The 16,477-nt window shown below is 49.7% G+C and overlaps 4 protein-coding genes across 4 annotated transcripts; all 4 read left to right on the top strand.

The window, feature by feature from the left end:
• Positions 1-2,741: 2,741 nt before the first annotated feature.
• On the top strand, positions 2,742-4,683 carry BGW36DRAFT_271325 (uncharacterized protein; the record flags this gene model as incomplete). Its single annotated transcript, XM_046210149.1, has 2 exons — positions 2,742-3,183; positions 3,248-4,683. Coding segments are annotated over 2 exons (1,878 nt in total), but the record flags the coding sequence as incomplete, so codon positions are not given.
• Positions 4,684-5,840: 1,157 nt separating this feature from the next.
• BGW36DRAFT_365339 (pyridoxamine 5'-phosphate oxidase-domain-containing protein) lies at positions 5,841-6,833 on the top strand (the record flags this gene model as incomplete). The annotated part of the gene is made up of 1 exon (XM_046214642.1): positions 5,841-6,833. One exon carries the CDS (start codon positions 5,841-5,843, stop codon positions 6,831-6,833), a length of 993 nt encoding a protein of 330 aa, XP_046065923.1.
• Positions 6,834-11,761: 4,928 nt separating this feature from the next.
• BGW36DRAFT_72859 (uncharacterized protein) lies at positions 11,762-15,120 on the top strand. The gene is made up of 3 exons (XM_046222540.1): positions 11,762-12,260; positions 12,511-12,898; positions 12,960-15,120. Exons 1-3 carry the CDS (start codon positions 12,034-12,036, stop codon positions 14,823-14,825), a joined length of 2,481 nt encoding a protein of 826 aa, XP_046065922.1. The 5' UTR covers positions 11,762-12,033; the 3' UTR covers positions 14,826-15,120.
• An 860-nt stretch (positions 15,121-15,980) lies between these two features.
• Positions 15,981-16,469, top strand: BGW36DRAFT_433571 (uncharacterized protein; the record flags this gene model as incomplete). The annotated part of the gene is made up of 3 exons (XM_046221288.1): positions 15,981-15,992; positions 16,073-16,148; positions 16,255-16,469. The coding sequence occupies 3 exons, from the start codon at positions 15,981-15,983 to the stop codon at positions 16,467-16,469; spliced, it is 303 nt and encodes a 100-aa protein (XP_046065921.1).
• Between the last annotated feature and the right edge of the window lie 8 nt (positions 16,470-16,477).

The raw sequence follows: 16,477 nt of genomic DNA, 5'->3' as shown, positions 1-16,477 counted from the left end.
GAGCCACACTCGGGCTGGCCAATAGGAAAACACTGTGGCCTACCACTAACCTTGTTCACCGAAGAGCTCTGTCCCTGGCCAATGGACGGCTGACAAGACTATCGAGTGGGGCAGAAGTGGGACACCCGGGGCCGTGCAGCTTATCCGGATTCAAGCATATCGCCATATTGGAATTGCGCGGGCGCTGATTGGCGGGTTGCGCACCAGCCAGGCAGGTTCTTTGACCTCCGTAATTGCCCGTGATCTCCGTGTTCGGTGACTCAACTATGAAGTGCTACCATGCAGTCGTCGTGCTCTGGATGATTTTATCTGGCCAGTGCGTGCACCTTCATTATTTTCATTATTAGCAGTCACAGTGGCAACCAGAGTGAGTCATTCTGCCCCGAATCCACAGAAAATGGATGAAAAAGGAGGGGCTTTTGTGTCGGCTGATTTCAGACCAGATTTTACGCTGAAGGCTGGCGGCGAGTCAAGACCAGGCGCAATGACATCGTTAGCGCAGTAGCATTAGGATGGTGCTGGCATCATCATCTGGCCTGACAATCGCAATACGAAGAATATTGGGTCATTTTGATGGCATTATTTAATGCACGCTGCTATTATTGTCGCTGCCGCTGTGATTGGTCTGGGCCTGGGCGGTGTGCTTGACTACTGCCCGTTTTAGTGCGTGGCGCCAGAGACTGGCCGCCTTGATTGGCTCCCGGCAGCCGGCGGGACTCCACCAGCAGCACAACTCTGTCAGGCTTCCACTTATCCCACGCCCGTCTTGGTGCTGGTGCCGCTGCACAACATCCCCAGCCTTTGTGCTGCATCCAGAAGGCCTGGCTAATAATTAGTTAGTTGGATGCAATTGGAAGCTGCCTGCAGAGGCAGTAATGCTAACCCGTAGTGATGAGTTGTAAGTTATGGTGTAGTCTGTGTAGAAGGGCTATCTATTATTATGCAGCGATCCCCGTTTGCAGACTCGCGCTCTCTCGTTCTCTACGCTCGCGATGGAGGACCTGGCTATGGCATAGACACTGCGTCAGCAGCATCTAATCATCATCAAACTGTATACCAAACCTTCGGGCCTGCTCCTCCACTGCCCAGTGTTACTTGTCTGTCTCACCCTCTCGTGACCTGAAATCTCTTCATCTTCGCCCCCTTTGCTGCCTATGCCAGTCAGCCACTGTTGCTCCTCGACTGGACGACCGCGACGCTGATTGCTATAATTATTCTTCGTCGTATTCATCCTATTTAATCTACTCGATTTTCTTGTTCATTCTTGACTAGTATTTTTCGATATTATTGTTGAGTGAGTCATCGGTATGTCCAGCGTCTTTCATCTGTGAAAAATTCTCCCTTTTGCCACAGCCAGCCCCAGCCTGGCCAGTTTGCGTGCGCCGTGCGCCCCTTCCTGCCTGGAGGCCCTCGGTCACTGCCCTGCCCTGCCCGACCCAGCCCTCCCCTCACCCGCTACCGGCTGCAGACAGCCTCCACCTCGCCTCTGCTCCGACCTCTTCTGCCCTGCCCCCGATCCGTCCATCAGTCATTGACTGGTCCTATCTTGGGCCCTGAAGACTCACACTCATCCTAGTTGCAGTCATACCCGCGACCCGCCCACGGTCTATATTACTATCATCGTCTCCTTCCTCATCCTGACTCCACTCCCTTCTCATCTCGCTTCTCTATTTGAATCCGCCTCGCCTCTCCTCTCCTCTCCTCTCTCCACTGTCGACAGCCATTTCTTGCCGCCTCATCCTGTCCGTCATCCTATCCGTCCTTTTCCCTCTCCTCCGGGGCCCCGTTTTAGGCACCACGCCACTCGCCACTCAGCCCTCACCTGCAGTTGGTTAAATACAAGGTACGTGACTCGCACCGCCAGAGTGAATCATCCTCGTTCTGTTTTTAGTCATCGTTGCCTGTTGCGATCGGCTCCCTGTTGCTACGCGCTACCGCCGAGCCCTGTGACTCGATTCTTCCTGCTAGCCGCCGTAACGCCGTCGTACCTGGCAGCAGCAGCACATAGTTAACCGCCTGTGACCTCGTGTTTTCTCACCAGTTGCCTGCACCATTTATTTGCCATCGATTATTGCCTGCTATCGTAGCATTTATTTGCTGACTCACACCTCTTCCAGCTCACGCTGCCTCCATCTTCCCAGCTAGTAGATCTTGACTACCTTGACAAGCGCCAGCTGTCCGCGTGGGATGCTGCCTGTTTGCTAAACGGTCACTGTCTACCTCGTTCCTATATATCCTCGATTGCTCAACTTCAAAATGTCCTTTGCTGCTGAACGCTTCGCTGTACCGATCGTCCGTATCACCAAATCTTACTCGTCAGATCTCCGCAACTCTAGCAAGACTGCAGTCTGCTTTTAACATCCCTAGTTGTGTCAAGAGTAACCGCAGCGTGTCTGATTCACACAGACCCGCGATACTATCTACCCAAGGTGTATATACGGCGATCGGTCCTGTGCATATTTGATCGATCTATCTCCGCTTAGGATCCTTCTACCTTACCCGATACCTCAAACTGAGCTCCTACCAGCACAAGCTACGAAACGCTGGAGAAATACATTGCTCAAGGCCCACCGTCGCCTTAGTCGAAAAGACGGCTGTCTCTCGGTTCCCTAACTGGTCATTTGCGAAACGGTTTTGTTGCTACTCACGGTTCCACTTTGTCTAATTCCCAATTTCAATATTCTTACGCTAGGCTTTGATTAGTCTGTGGAAGTATTTGCAAATTTGCTTATATATTGAATATGACGGGAATGGACGTCTTGAGTTTGAATACTTCAGACTCAGGTCAACACAAGACGGCCATCGCCCACCCATACTCATCCGCGGGGTCGTCAGCCTCATCTTCCTCTTCTTCTATCTTCTCTTTGGATAGCTTGTCATCACAGACTTCTATTTCATCATCAACTACTGCTGCAGACGTGATCTGGGAAAATGAAGCCTCGGGAGAATTATCCAGTCGAGGTTTGTCCCATTCTGAAAATGTCTCTCACTATGTGCGGGCTAGTCTGAAAGGTTGCCCTACCAAAGCCTCTGATGCTCCGGTACACCCAGAGATGCGAAAGCACCCTAGACGTACTGGCGGCTCAGCGGTCTTGTCGAATGGCACCTCCGCATGCCATCGCGCTCCACCTCACCTTGTGCGGCAATGTGACCGCAAAAACTCTTTTGTCGACAATCTTGTCGGTAAGTCTTGGCTCACGTCCTCTCATGCGGAACCCCATCGCTGAATATTTTCCTTCTTTGCAAGACTCTGCTTCCCAGATTGTAGAGACAATATGGCCACTATCCGTGGTTGCTCTTCGGAGTGAATCTTCACTCAGCTGTAAGGGTGTCTTGCCTCTCCGTAATTTCATTCAAGAAACTTTGCGGAGATCTCGTACTAGCTATAGTACTTTACAGGTCGCTCTATACTACCTGATCAAGATTCGGCCCCACGTACCCAATCATGATTTCACTATGGAGCAACCTCGTGATAAACCTTGTCCTCGAGCAATGCAATGCGGTCGACGAATGTTCCTCGCCGCACTAATCCTTGCCTCGAAATACTTGCAAGATCGAAACTATTCTGCTCGTGCTTGGAGCAAGATTTCCGGTCTCAAGATCTGCGAAATTAACCAGAACGAGATGATGTTTCTGCAAGCCGTGAACTGGAAACTCCACGTTCCAGAAGCCACCTACCATCGGTGGACAGATATTGTTCTTAAGTATACTCCTACCCCAGCAACTTCTCACTGCCCTGAAGAGTGCTGGCGGACTGTAATACCAAAATTAACCCCAGAGCTTGACACAATCGACGTCGATCCTTCTAGTCCGCGCGACCGCCTGGGCTCGTTGGTTGATGTTCCATCACCTGGCCGCTCAGCGTGGGAAGGTAGTGTCTCTTCAGGCACGCCTAACGAGCCGACTTCGTGTCCCCGAAGCATTCCTCTGGCTCTTGAACCTACTCGTATGGACAATCCGAACCCAACTCTGCCGACTCTCCACAAGCTCGGCCTTCTCCCGACACCGCAGTTGACGCCTCAGTCCAGCGCTGCTTCCACTCCTGCTGTGAGTGCTAGTGGTTTCTGTTCTAGGCGGCCTTCAATCGGTACCGCAATGTCTCACGCACAGAGTATGTGCATGGCACGTTTTGCTCTTGACCCGCGTCCGTGTAACAAGCCTACAAACGTGGATGGATTTCCTACCTTAACACGCCGTTCTTCCCTCGCACGATCTACATCGTCTACTTCATCACCGGAGTCAATGATCTCTGACATCTCAACATTCTCGTCGCGTTCTTCCCGGTCTTCTTCGATCTCGTCATGCGCATCTGCGACCTGCGCGCCTGTTCGGCCTAGAATGGCCGTTACGGCGACTCGACGCTGCGCAGCGAAGTCATTGAAGGACAACCGGAAGAACCTGTCGATTCAGTCGCCAATCGATGAGATCTCTATGGCCGGTGTCTATCAGTCTCCTGAACCGGATACTGACAATGGATGCGGATCAGTCCCCGATTTTTCTAATTTCAGTCTTCATACGCCTGTTGATATGACTGCTCATGAAGCTGCACAAGGACTTTGCGAGCTTTCTGGCGCTATGCCACTACAACAGACTACGCCGCAGAAGATGGAAGAGGGCAAACGCTGCAGAAAACGAGGCCGAACCACCTCTGAGGATCAAATGCTCCAGAACAATGTCCGCGAGCTGATTAACACTGACCATGCCCAACGCAAGGTCCTTCCAGATAGTCAGATTGCAAATTCTTTCTTGCTCCCCGGAGCACAGAATCTGCACGGTACTGTGGATTGTCCACTGGGCTCTATTAAGCTTCCAGTCCCGATCGGCGGCATCAAGCGAGCATGCTGCAGCGCTGAAGCTCGCAGCCGAGCAGTGCCTACTCCCAAGGGAGTATACATGGAACAATAACTACAATTACGCATCATGTTAGCATGTTTTGATATGCGTATTATATTCGCCTACGATGACTCGTGGCGTTTTTCAGTCAACGCCTGCATATATACCTACTGGTTTTGAAGTCATGAGTCATAGTTACGGCGTTGTTGACTTTTACTGTCGCTAGCTTCTGCTAGTGTGTATTTTCGATGCAGAGAACTGACGTGCTCGCATCTTGTATGATGTATGCTATTTCCACATCTGCGTGACACCCGTTTTGTTTGTTTCCTTGTGTTTAATCTTACTCGGAGTGCGGTTGGCACGGATGGGCTTTTGTATTTGTTTGGAAATGCTGGTAAGGCAGGAAAGAGCAGGCATTTCGAGGAGTACATACAATCTACGTTTATTTTTCTATTTAATTTTCTTATCGTTTGATTTTCCAACGGCTCCTTTTACCCGTCACCTTCCATCATCATCAACATCATCCATCATCCAACCTGGACAAAAGTGGGCGAGATCACAGTCTTTGCATTGCACAAAGTTCGAATATGTACATAGTATAGTCAGCTAGGCAGTGACGCTACGTTCACAATAATATGGAGTATCTAGGGTCATCACTCATCCAATGATCATATTGATTGCAGCTCGTGTTGGCGCCACCTTCGGGCATACACAACGCACCTATCCTAGGCCTACTCCCTACTTGTACTGTTAGGCACTCACCCGATATCGGTACAGGCTCAGCAGATGGAGCATATGATTAGGCTGCCTCTCACCGTTATTTCTGTCACCACGTGATGGGTCTGATGACAGTTCCCAATATGGAATAGCACGATCAGATAAGATCAGATAATGACTTGCCTTTACAGCATTATGTTAGGTGAACCACAACATAAATACTCTCTCTTGTTCACAGCTGTACATACCTCTCTTGAAACTATCGGACACTTACTGCCACTCTAGCCATCATGGCGAAATTCCCCCGATACCTTTACGGATTCCTCACCGCCGGTGCTCTCTTCTCAACCTGCACCTCGGCTATCCCGTTCGTCATCGGAGCGTCGCAACAAGCAGCACTGACAGACAACGCCGTGAACAATGGTGATCCATTAAAAGACTTCATTTCCGATGTCGCCAATGACAAAAAACCCACCTCACCCCCCACCACCTCTCCATCAATCCTTCGCCTCGCATTCGACATCCCCAACAGCAACAACATCCACACCACCAGCGATGCAGCCATAGACAACCCCGCCGACGTCAACCACAATGACAATGACAATCTCGCTGTCCTCGCCCGCCCCTCGTGGTTCACATCCGTCCTCCTTGCCCGCCGTCTCCTCGCCCTCTCAACCACCGCCACTGTATCAACCGTCTACCAACAATCCTCCCGGCATTCCCCCGCCGGCCTGCAAGGCACCCCCATCACTCTCCCCGAATACATCGCCGACTGCAACTCCCTCGGGGGGGCGGGCAACCCTATCTTGCTTGGCCTGTACGTCTCCACGACCTTCCAGAACGTCGCCTCTGGCTCCAACGTCAGCCTGGCGATTGACTGGTGGTCGCATCTCGACAAAACCAGCCCATTATACCCTGGTTTCCCGCCCAGCGCGGCTGGTCTTCCGCGCGTTTCGCTACTGGGCTACATCGAGCGGGTTTCCGCCGATACTGAAGAAAACAAAAACCAGAAAGGCGCGGTAGAGGAATTCGAGCGCTGCTTCCTCGCCGCCCATCCCGATTCTAAGGCCTGGCTCCCAGGGAATAAGGATAGTCCGCACTCGGGCTTCTGGGCGCGGCTTGTCGTTACGCAGGCGTATTGGATTGGCGGCTTTGGTGATATACAGCAGATTGGCTGGATTAATATGACGGAGTGGAAGGGGATAAGGGAGGAGAGTAGTCTGCCGGGGATTGGCGATGGGCGGGGATGGGCGAGCGTGAGGCTGCCGGGGGAGGAGGCGTAGATTGAGCTCTGGACTGAGAATAGTATATACGTTTGGATGGGTTTGGATGGGTTTGGGAAGGTATGAGGTGTATATATTAGTGCTCATCGCTCTTTGATGCATTCATGCTCATATATTATTTTCACTTCAGTAATGAAGTTTAGCATTGAGGTATAATATTAGAGTTAATATCGTATTCTAACCAGATATTCTTCAGCTGGTTTCTACTAGATTTACACTACATGTATAAATGTACTATCTCGTCAGAGTAAGAACTCGTATCCCTAACCACCAGACGGGGGCTTTACCAGGTATGATCGCTTAAACAAAGCCGAGAAGTCAATTTGTTGACGAGTACGGCAGGGACCTAGGTATCAGATGATAGTTCTACGCGTAATAGTATCGAGCATCACAGAAAATAATATAAATTAAAACCATAATTTTTATAGTCAATGTTCCCTCCCTGCCTCTGCACCACCAACATCAACGCGGCACGTGCTCCCGCATTTCAATAACGGCACAGCAATAGGGTCGAGTGCTGGTATACATACTTGTCAAGCATGACTGATACATGCTGTCCTTTTTGATTCGAATTGTATATTAGCACCAATTCAATGTATATAGTAATGTCGCACTATGTGAGAACGATGACGTGCGCGTTGAGGTACGACTGTACTCGATCAAACTGTTAGTTATCAATTATCAATAATGTTGATGCAGATCATAAGAACATTGCGACAGGTATATTCCGGTCACGTGCGCGATCAAAGCTCAAAAGCCGAGTAAATCTCAAGTAATAATAAAGTTATGATTCGCCCGAATCATAATTAGAGTCTTGACGACATAAATATGTGGTAATAGGAACTCCGAGGAGAAGCGTGACTGCCAATAGCAGGCCATGGCGCCATTCTCGATTGCGTTGCATCATGAAAAGCGAGGGCGAGACGTATATAAAGCAATAATCCGCCGGATTTTTTCAATCACCCACAGTTCGCTATCTAAAAAGACTAACATAGTGAGTGCTGCGCTCATGAATATGGCGTGCTCAGGGATACAAGATAAGCAGTTACTCCGTCGGTCTATCTAGATTCGCAACAGCCAACCATATCCTCCTTCCCCTTCTTATCTGAGACGCAAATCATCGCCGTGACGAACGGGAGATCATCCTTGCTTCCGCTGATAACATTTACTGATTACCAGGTAACTACGGTCCATGCTTACTGCTAAATCCAGTTAATAGGGCCCCTTTATCTCTCTGATCTCTATCTGAAGCGTTTTATAGGGCCAGTATAGCCACCGCCAGCCCGCCGGAAACAGCGCACAAACCAAGTTTCCTAGATAAGCCATTCTGCAAGGATGGCCTTGGTTGTTGGGTTTGGCTGCTGATTTGTTGTGCTTATCGCGCGCAGATTCTGCGCTGTATACTTAAATAGCCGCCATGTCTGCTCGTCCCGGGGACGATTTGTTTGTTCTTGTTCGTTCAAGACGTTCGCTACTTGATCGCACTGGAATGCAACAGCATTGAGGGCCTGAATGATTGAACTGTCTACGGTTGGACACGCACATATGTCACACACATATATATATGTGTGTGACATATGTGTGTGTTCACTCACGTGACATGTTGGAAACCTGAGGCATTGAGCCTTGACGGGGACTCTGGTCAAGGGTCAACATGAATAATGGCATCGACAGTTCCTGCTACCGACTCGACGTCACCTCCCTTCCTTGCAAGTACGCCTACCGCCCTTACTCTCGACTCTCGACTACGTTACAGTGTACGCCCGGCATGTGGATACAAAGGATCAGATTCGCCACTCCGTCGGCCATCCCCCGTCACTAACGCCGAGAATGATATACATGATACTAGGGAGAGGGCTGAGCACACGACACTGGCTAGGGCAGGGCAAGGGCAGGTTGTTGTAACTTGTGGCGGGGAAGAAAAAAGCCTTTGTCCCGCTGCAAGGTTCACTTCGCTAGAACCGCGACCGCGGCATTGAGGATTCAGGCCGATCACATCGTCGTGACTCGAATAGGACTTGCCGGTATACAACAGAACAGTATAGTTTACAACTTACCAGACCGTTATGTCATTTGCACAGCAGCGTCAGAAGTTCAGAACCACCGGGTGCGATTTGTTTGGCGGATCTGATTTGAAATTCGGATTGGATCTATGGACTCGGGAAATTTTTGAGTCTACGCGGTCCACTGCGACCCTCGGCGGCGGGGCGGATAAATGCATCCCATCCGTCGAGAGGGATGAATCATGAATACCAATATTATTATGTTGTGTATTATATATTGTCAGCGCGATGATATATAATATACAATATAATAATATAATACGTCCTAGGCTATGGATCTCCTGATCGGCTCGCCTGTATGGGAAATTCGTGCTTAGCTGCAAGCCACGGCCAGGGTCGAATCCCGGGTGGACCTAATGACGCATTCATTTAAAGGGCGGTTACCGCGCATAAATCAATAGGTGAGGCGAGGGGTGGATTGAGTGTGAGTGGATATTTTTTGCTTATTATTCCATTTTCTGTTTTCTGTTTATTCGATTATTTTATTATTTTATTATTTATTATTTATTCTGGCAGATCACATCTCAAAAGTCTAGGTTTTCTAGGCTTGTCTCTCACATGCTAATATTTGGTGGGGGACCGTTACATACCTCGTTTACGATACGGTAAGTTTCACCGCCAAACACCGCGATACGCACCATCAGCTCGTTGCAAAGTCTGGTACCGCATCGGAGCATACCGGGAGCGCGACAGTCGCAGTTAATGCTTCGCGTTTAAGGTCTATGCTAGATCTCGCTAGGCAAGCTAAGTCAGCCCAGGCGGGACGAACGTCGCAATGCCCGCCTGTGACTTGCTGGCGGCCTGGCTAAATGGACGGAGGACGCCGTATTCGGTAGAATTGGGCCCGGAGATGAGGGGCCCGGAATTTCTCCTAGAGTCAGCACTCAGCACTCAGCACTCACCAGTTGACAGTACAGCGAGTACACACTACGTAGAATGTAGAAAATGCCAGATTTAGACATCGTTGATATATATCGTTCTACATTAGTTACAATGTCATTGTATGGAATATAATTCTCATTGTTTGATCTGGTTATTGATATCCTGTTATAATGGTATTGTGTCCCTGGAACTTCCAAGCTTAAAAAGAGATATGGTGCTAGTTATCCAGTTATTTAGGTAGCTAAGCACGAGACTCTTAACTCCTCCACTCCGTTGAACGGAGCATCCGTGCAGTGGAGTGGGTGTGGTCTGTCATGCAGTTAGATCCACCATCTACTCCTACACTATGTATATGTATGTACAACGATTTCTAGAAGAAATCCTCTCACAACATTGACCTCAATTTTGATCTTGCCGCCACTGTTAATATTAATAATTATGACAATTACATATGTAATACGGAGCACAAGTACACCTCGGCTAAAGACACTAATCGTGCCTCCCAATACGGAATACACATGTACTAAATTCGTTTAAAAGCCTACCGAGTAAGTTCAAATGTTATACGGCCCACATCGCCACTGCAATTACTCATCCAATAGGGCCAATACTAGGACCCAGTTGGGAAACTTAGTGTGCCCTAGTGGCGAACAGCCCACGAGGTTGGCGTGGACAGCGGATCCGTTGAGCTGGTGAACAGATGCCGAAGATTGGCCGTGTTGAATAATAATACTGTGCTTCGATTTGTGTTGATGTTGAGATGGGTATAGTACCCGGTATACTGTTATAAAATTATTAATGTTTGAGAGTAGTATATAGAGTAATTGCAGTATGTAGTACATCATATGTACTCGGGAATACTGTTATTATTATTAGTCGAGTGACACAGCAGCCACCAATCGGCAGCACGGAAGCTGAAGGGATAATTGTATTTCCGTGAACTACATGTATTTAATATTGAATACAGAGTATTCATTGAGGAATCCTGCTCTACCACGGTGAATGGTCACACTACTGATTTATAGTGTGTAGATGTAATTGTATACCCTGTCAGACACTCGAGTACAGATGTGACTGATGCCTTGAAGAACCAACCGAGCGATCTAGACCACGACCTAGAAACATCCCTGAATATTGAATTTATGTTTGCCGCGAAAACATCGATTTAATAGCATCAATACATTACCAGGCCTTCACAGCCTTTCCCTGAATATAAGCACGCAGCTAGTGGACAGTTTGGTTGCATGCAGGCTGCGCTAGGGGTTGCAGAGCTAGTCCTTGCATGTCTGCAAATCACAGGCCACCTATATATAAAACCCATGCAACACACAAATCAGCTGCTTTCCCGCATCCCTACATACGGTAGTAAGCCAATAGCCTGTGCTGGAGAATATCTTGCAGGATACAGCGGTTATGCCGAATTTTTGTTTTGGCAGGGAATAGTATTTAGGTGTGCAAGAACATTTTGAATAATGAGGAGGATATTGTCGTTCTTGGTATGGGTTGGGGTATACTAGTATCGCTCATATCATATTGACAAATCCATAGTACCTAATAGTCCGACATCTGGAGAGTGTAGATCTATTTGCTGGCTGTGGCAATCTAGATCTTGACGCAGGCAGCGAATAACGACCGCGTCAGTTCCGTACATATGCAATGGCCACTGAGTTGGTACAAGTATGAGTTTACATGCCAACATGTATATAATCATAATAATAATATACGATAAATCGAGCGTACAGTACACTGACGGATAGACAAAAAATTAATAATATCGGCCTGTCATCGCAGGTACCAGCTCGATCTAGCGCGGACTTCGGAAGGCCGGGCGGGTCGGCGGTAAGAATGGAAATACGCATACGCCGTAAGTGACGCACCACGCCCGGGCTGCACCAATGGGCGGGCGGAAGTCGCTCTATCCAGTCAGCGCCTCTTGCCTCGACTCAGCGCGGCTTGCACTTGCCTTGGGTCAGACGGCGATCTCTTTCATCTTCGCCTGCCTGCCCTGCACTGGACTGATTGTTTCTCTTCTCTGGCCAGGTTGAGACAAGAGAATAGCTTCATCTCACACCCGTCGCTCTTGATCCTCCCTCGCATGGGCTTGCGCCATTGCCCCTCTCATTCCTCAGGAAATCAGTTCCCGTTGGCCGTGTGTCGGCATCCCGCCAGCCCGAACAAAAAATAGTTTGGCATAGCATAGCAAAAGGAACGACAAGCTGGATCTGCAATCTCAGTCCAGCGTCGCCGACAAGGCGATGCTGCGCGAGTCCATCTTCCCTGACTGGGGAGATGGCACCCCCCAGGACTCGGTCGAGAGCCCCGACGAAATGCAGAGGAAAGATCCCCTCGCAACGCAGATCTGGAAATTGTACTCGCGCACCAAGTCCCAGCTCCCCAACCAGGAGCGCATGGAGAACCTGACCTGGCGCATGATGGCCATGAGTCTGAGGCGCCAGGAGCGCGAGCGAGCGGAACAAGCCCTGTAAGTGCAACAATTTAAATAAAAATCTATCGACATGTTGTGTTTGGAATCCTACACATGTAATATACCCCAGGTGGCAGCTGCAGCTTACAGCGCTAGCCCTGCCTGTTATCATGATGACCTGGTTCCTTATCTCTGGGGCCGCCGCACGCTCAACTCCCAATCTCCAACCATTCCTGCACACTGCTCGTCTTGTCTCGTCTCGCCTTTTGAAATGGAATTTAAACACTGACTGGAATTTTTTATATAGCCGTGCGGCTCAAAAGGATAAGTCTGCTCCCAGCGGTATTGCTCGGCTCCGTCAGTCCATCGACCAGCGAGCCCCCGCCACCACAACTACCACCACCACATCGTCCTCGGCCTCGCTGGCTCCAGTCTCGGCTGATCTCATGAACCTGGACGATTTTATCATCCCTTCATCAATCGGTTCTCCTGCTGGCATTGGGTCATCGCCCGCCGCCCAGCTGGACCCTGCCGTCCCGTCCGCCATTCCGATCAAGGGTCGTAAGGAGCCTGACCTATCGCACAATAATATTGCGCCAGCGTCTCTCCCTTACCCTTTGCAAGAGCTTCATCGCTCCGACGAGTTTGGCTACGTACAGCGCCGGGTCCGCAAAACAAGCGTTGACGAGCGCAAGGTAGGCTGTCCTCTTCGTCTGTTTGAAGCATCCCACCTGCTAACCCTAGCTGTCCTGGCAGGCTCCCCGCAAGCGCCCTGCCGAATTTTCTCCCCAAGTAATTCCAACTACGAATCTAATGATTTCCAATGACAATGACTTGGACAATGGCATGATGCCTGACTACAACCTGGATCATCCGCACTCCGCCTTCCCCACCAACCATACCTCTCCCAATGTGCCTTTCAACCTAGACACCTTCCACCTGCATGATGACCCCATTCTCACTTCCGCTGGTCCCTTCCAGCAGAACTTCACATTCTCTCCTACGGAGTCGCCCATGGTCTCATCAGGGCCCTTTGGTCATATCTACTCCCAAACCCCAATCGGCTCTTCCCTCAACTCCAACGACTTCTACTCGCCGCCGGCTTCTGGGTATCAGTCCACTGCCTCAACACCCCAGCCAACATATGATGGAGAGCATTCTGTGTACTTTGACCAGAACTCTATGGATGCCCGCACTCAACGTAGAGTGCCTGCTTATGCAGCTCAGCGCACGTCGAATTTGACAGCCTCGTTGCAACCTAGATATATGTTCAATGCTAACAATGAAGCTGCTGCTTTCAATGCTATGAGCGGGCCACCCTCGAGCATCCCATCACCTGGCTTTGCTATGGGTCAGCAGCATGTTGATCCGACTCGTGTCTTGAATCAAAGCGACTTTGCTGCCCCCGCTCCTCACCGCAACATGAACATGACAAATAGAGAGAACATGTTCACCTTTGGCGCTGACTCGGACAATGAAGATGACGATGGAGGTACCTTCCCTGATCGCAACCTTGCTATGCAGGCTGATTTCCACGGCCTCGACGATGTTTCTGGTGATATCAACTCGAATCTGCAGTGGGATGCCCAACTATCCGGACATTTCGGCTCTTTGCCAAACTTCTCTGGTATCCATAACGCGCGGATGGGAGATCCCATGGATCAATCCCATGACTGGGAGGGTGGTAGCCTCGGCCGTGTTCATGGATCTGCCATTTCTGTTAGCGATATGCGTAGCCAACACGATCCTAGAAGACCCAAGTTGGCCCGTGCAATATCGACGCCTAATACCAACCACCTTGCTCATCAGGGTATGCAGTCCCATACCTCGCCAAATACCCCGCCTGAATCCGGCCTCAGCAGTGCTGTTCCGTCTCGTCCAGCAAGCCCTGGTGGCACAAAAGCCGGCGACCAAGGTGGTGCCCCAACCACATGCACGAATTGCTTCACTCAGACAACTCCTCTTTGGCGCCGCAACCCAGAGGGACAGCCGCTTTGCAACGCTTGTGGACTTTTCCTTAAGCTTCATGGTGTCGTCCGGCCTCTTTCTCTGAAAACCGACGTTATCAAGAAGCGCAACCGAGGTGGTGGAAACACCTTGTCTATTGGAGTATCTTCTTCGCGATCGAAGAAGAGCACGAGGAAGAACTCTGTTCAGCAAACACCCGTTGTGACTCCTCCAAGCTCAAGCAAGCCACAGAGTGTCAATGCCTCCGAATCCCCACCGTCAATCTCTGGTTCTACTGGATCTGTTTCCGGCAACACGGGTAGCGGCATCTCTGTCTCAGGTAAAAGCGGAGTTGTCCCGATTGCAGCTGCACCTCCGAAATCTACACCCTCTGCTGGAGCTCAAGCACGAAACGTCGCAGTGGCACCGAAGCGTCAGCGACGGCTCGATAGGGGCTCCATTGGCTCTCTTGCCAGTATTCAAGCCAGTCTGTCTCAGGATAGTCCTGAAGGTGAAGATAACAGCAAAACTGGTCCTTCTACATCACGGTCCAAGGTTGTTCCGTTAGCACCCGCGATGCCCCCGGCGGCCACGAATCCTGCTCATCACAGTCTTGCCGCGGGCTCTGGCCAGACTGCTAGTCAAGAGTGGGAGTGGTTGACGATGAGTTTGTAACGGCCGATCAATCGCATTCAATAATCATCCTACGGTTCGGTACCTAATGTGCTGTGCTTCGTTTTGTTTTCTGCGCTCTGTTAATAGACATGATGTGGCGCGGACAGGATGACTCGTTCTGATCATGATCTCGTTTCTGATTCGTTGGTTCGCTGATTCGTTTCATATGTTGTGCTCATTCGAGCTTTCGCTATAATCCGGTCCTACTATGTCGATGACATCGAGTTTTATGTCTAGTCGATTTTCGCTCTTGGGTTTACATTGACGCTTATTTGGGGAGAGGGGTCTGGTACCTCATACTATCAACGTATGACATGACATGGAATGGATTACCAGAGGATACTACTAGGCTTTATTAGACGGCTTTTTCGTTTTCTTTTCCTTTTCTATGGGTTTGATTTGATTTGGTTTGATTGTGCTTTTCTTGCTTGATACAATCGCGTCTGTACCGGTTGCCCAGATTTCCCGACGATTTCCCTTTTATCATTTTTTTTTACCTCTTTCTCCCTTAATTCCGATATTTGTCCTTGGATTCTGGGCACCGGGCAGAAGTGCGCACTGCTTTGATATTTTTTCTTTCTGTTATCGAATTACGAATTCGTCGTATTGATAATAGTTTTCATCTCGGTGGATTCATGTACTGCATCGGGATTGTCGTCTGATAGAGTAATGAATGGCCGACGCGGGATAGCTGTCGATATGACATGAATACGAATGAATATGATATGATGTCGAATTCATATTAGTAGAATACTATACATTAATTAGTATGGCTGAACATTGCACATTGACAGACCAGCCATCACAACCACAGCATTCCGTAAGTCTATTTAGCATTCACCTACCAGAAAGAGCTTGCATGTAACGTATCTCCGTTCCAACTCCTTCACAATTGAGGTCAGACCTATGTAGTAGGAATACGCTCATACCATCGTCATCGTCATCCCGACACTTCCCACTTCCTCATATCGTCGTCATTTCCACCCTCGATTATAACACGCAAATTGGAAAGTAACCTGAAGCTTCAGCTCCTCGTATCATTCACTGACTGGTCCGCCCGATGAGCTGCGTCTACACCTGATCGCCTACAATTACCTACTCAATTCAATTGACCATCAGCCAGTGCACTGCTAGCACTGCTTTCAGTTGTCGATTATGTCAGATAGGGTACGTCGAGCATACCATACCAATTGACATGTCATCGAAGCTCCATGATGCATTGATACATCAACTGATACTGCTCTTAGAACCCCCAATCCGCCGAGAGATCAGCCTCTGCAATGGAAGCCATTAAAGCCCGTGTCGCGGAGTCCATGCAGCCAGGTAACCGCCTTATCCCCCCTCCCCCCCCTTGTCTATTCTACCGGGTCATGCGGGGATACTGGAAGTATCAAAATGTGTTTGGGTGGTGCTGATATGATATGGATAGGAGACTCCAAATCTACTGCGCACAGCCTCCCGCCCGACGAGCGCGAGAGTATCCTGGGGCTGGATAATGAAGAGCATGGGTATAACGGTGCGAGAGCGAAGGAGAAGGAGGAGTCGGAGGAGGGTGAGGGGAGCGGGCAGAGACAGGGGATGGGGATGGCGGAGATGATGGGGGGAGTGGTGGATAGAGTGGCCAAGGCGATGGGGAGGAAGTGAATATTTTA

The sequence above is a fragment of the Talaromyces proteolyticus genome (genome assembly GCF_021365285.1).
Source record: "Talaromyces proteolyticus strain PMI_201 chromosome Unknown BGW36scaffold_15, whole genome shotgun sequence".
NCBI lineage: Eukaryota > Fungi > Ascomycota > Eurotiomycetes > Eurotiales > Trichocomaceae > Talaromyces > Talaromyces proteolyticus.
Note: the sequence above shows the minus strand (reverse complement) of the source record. Positions and strands in the feature narration are given on the sequence as shown.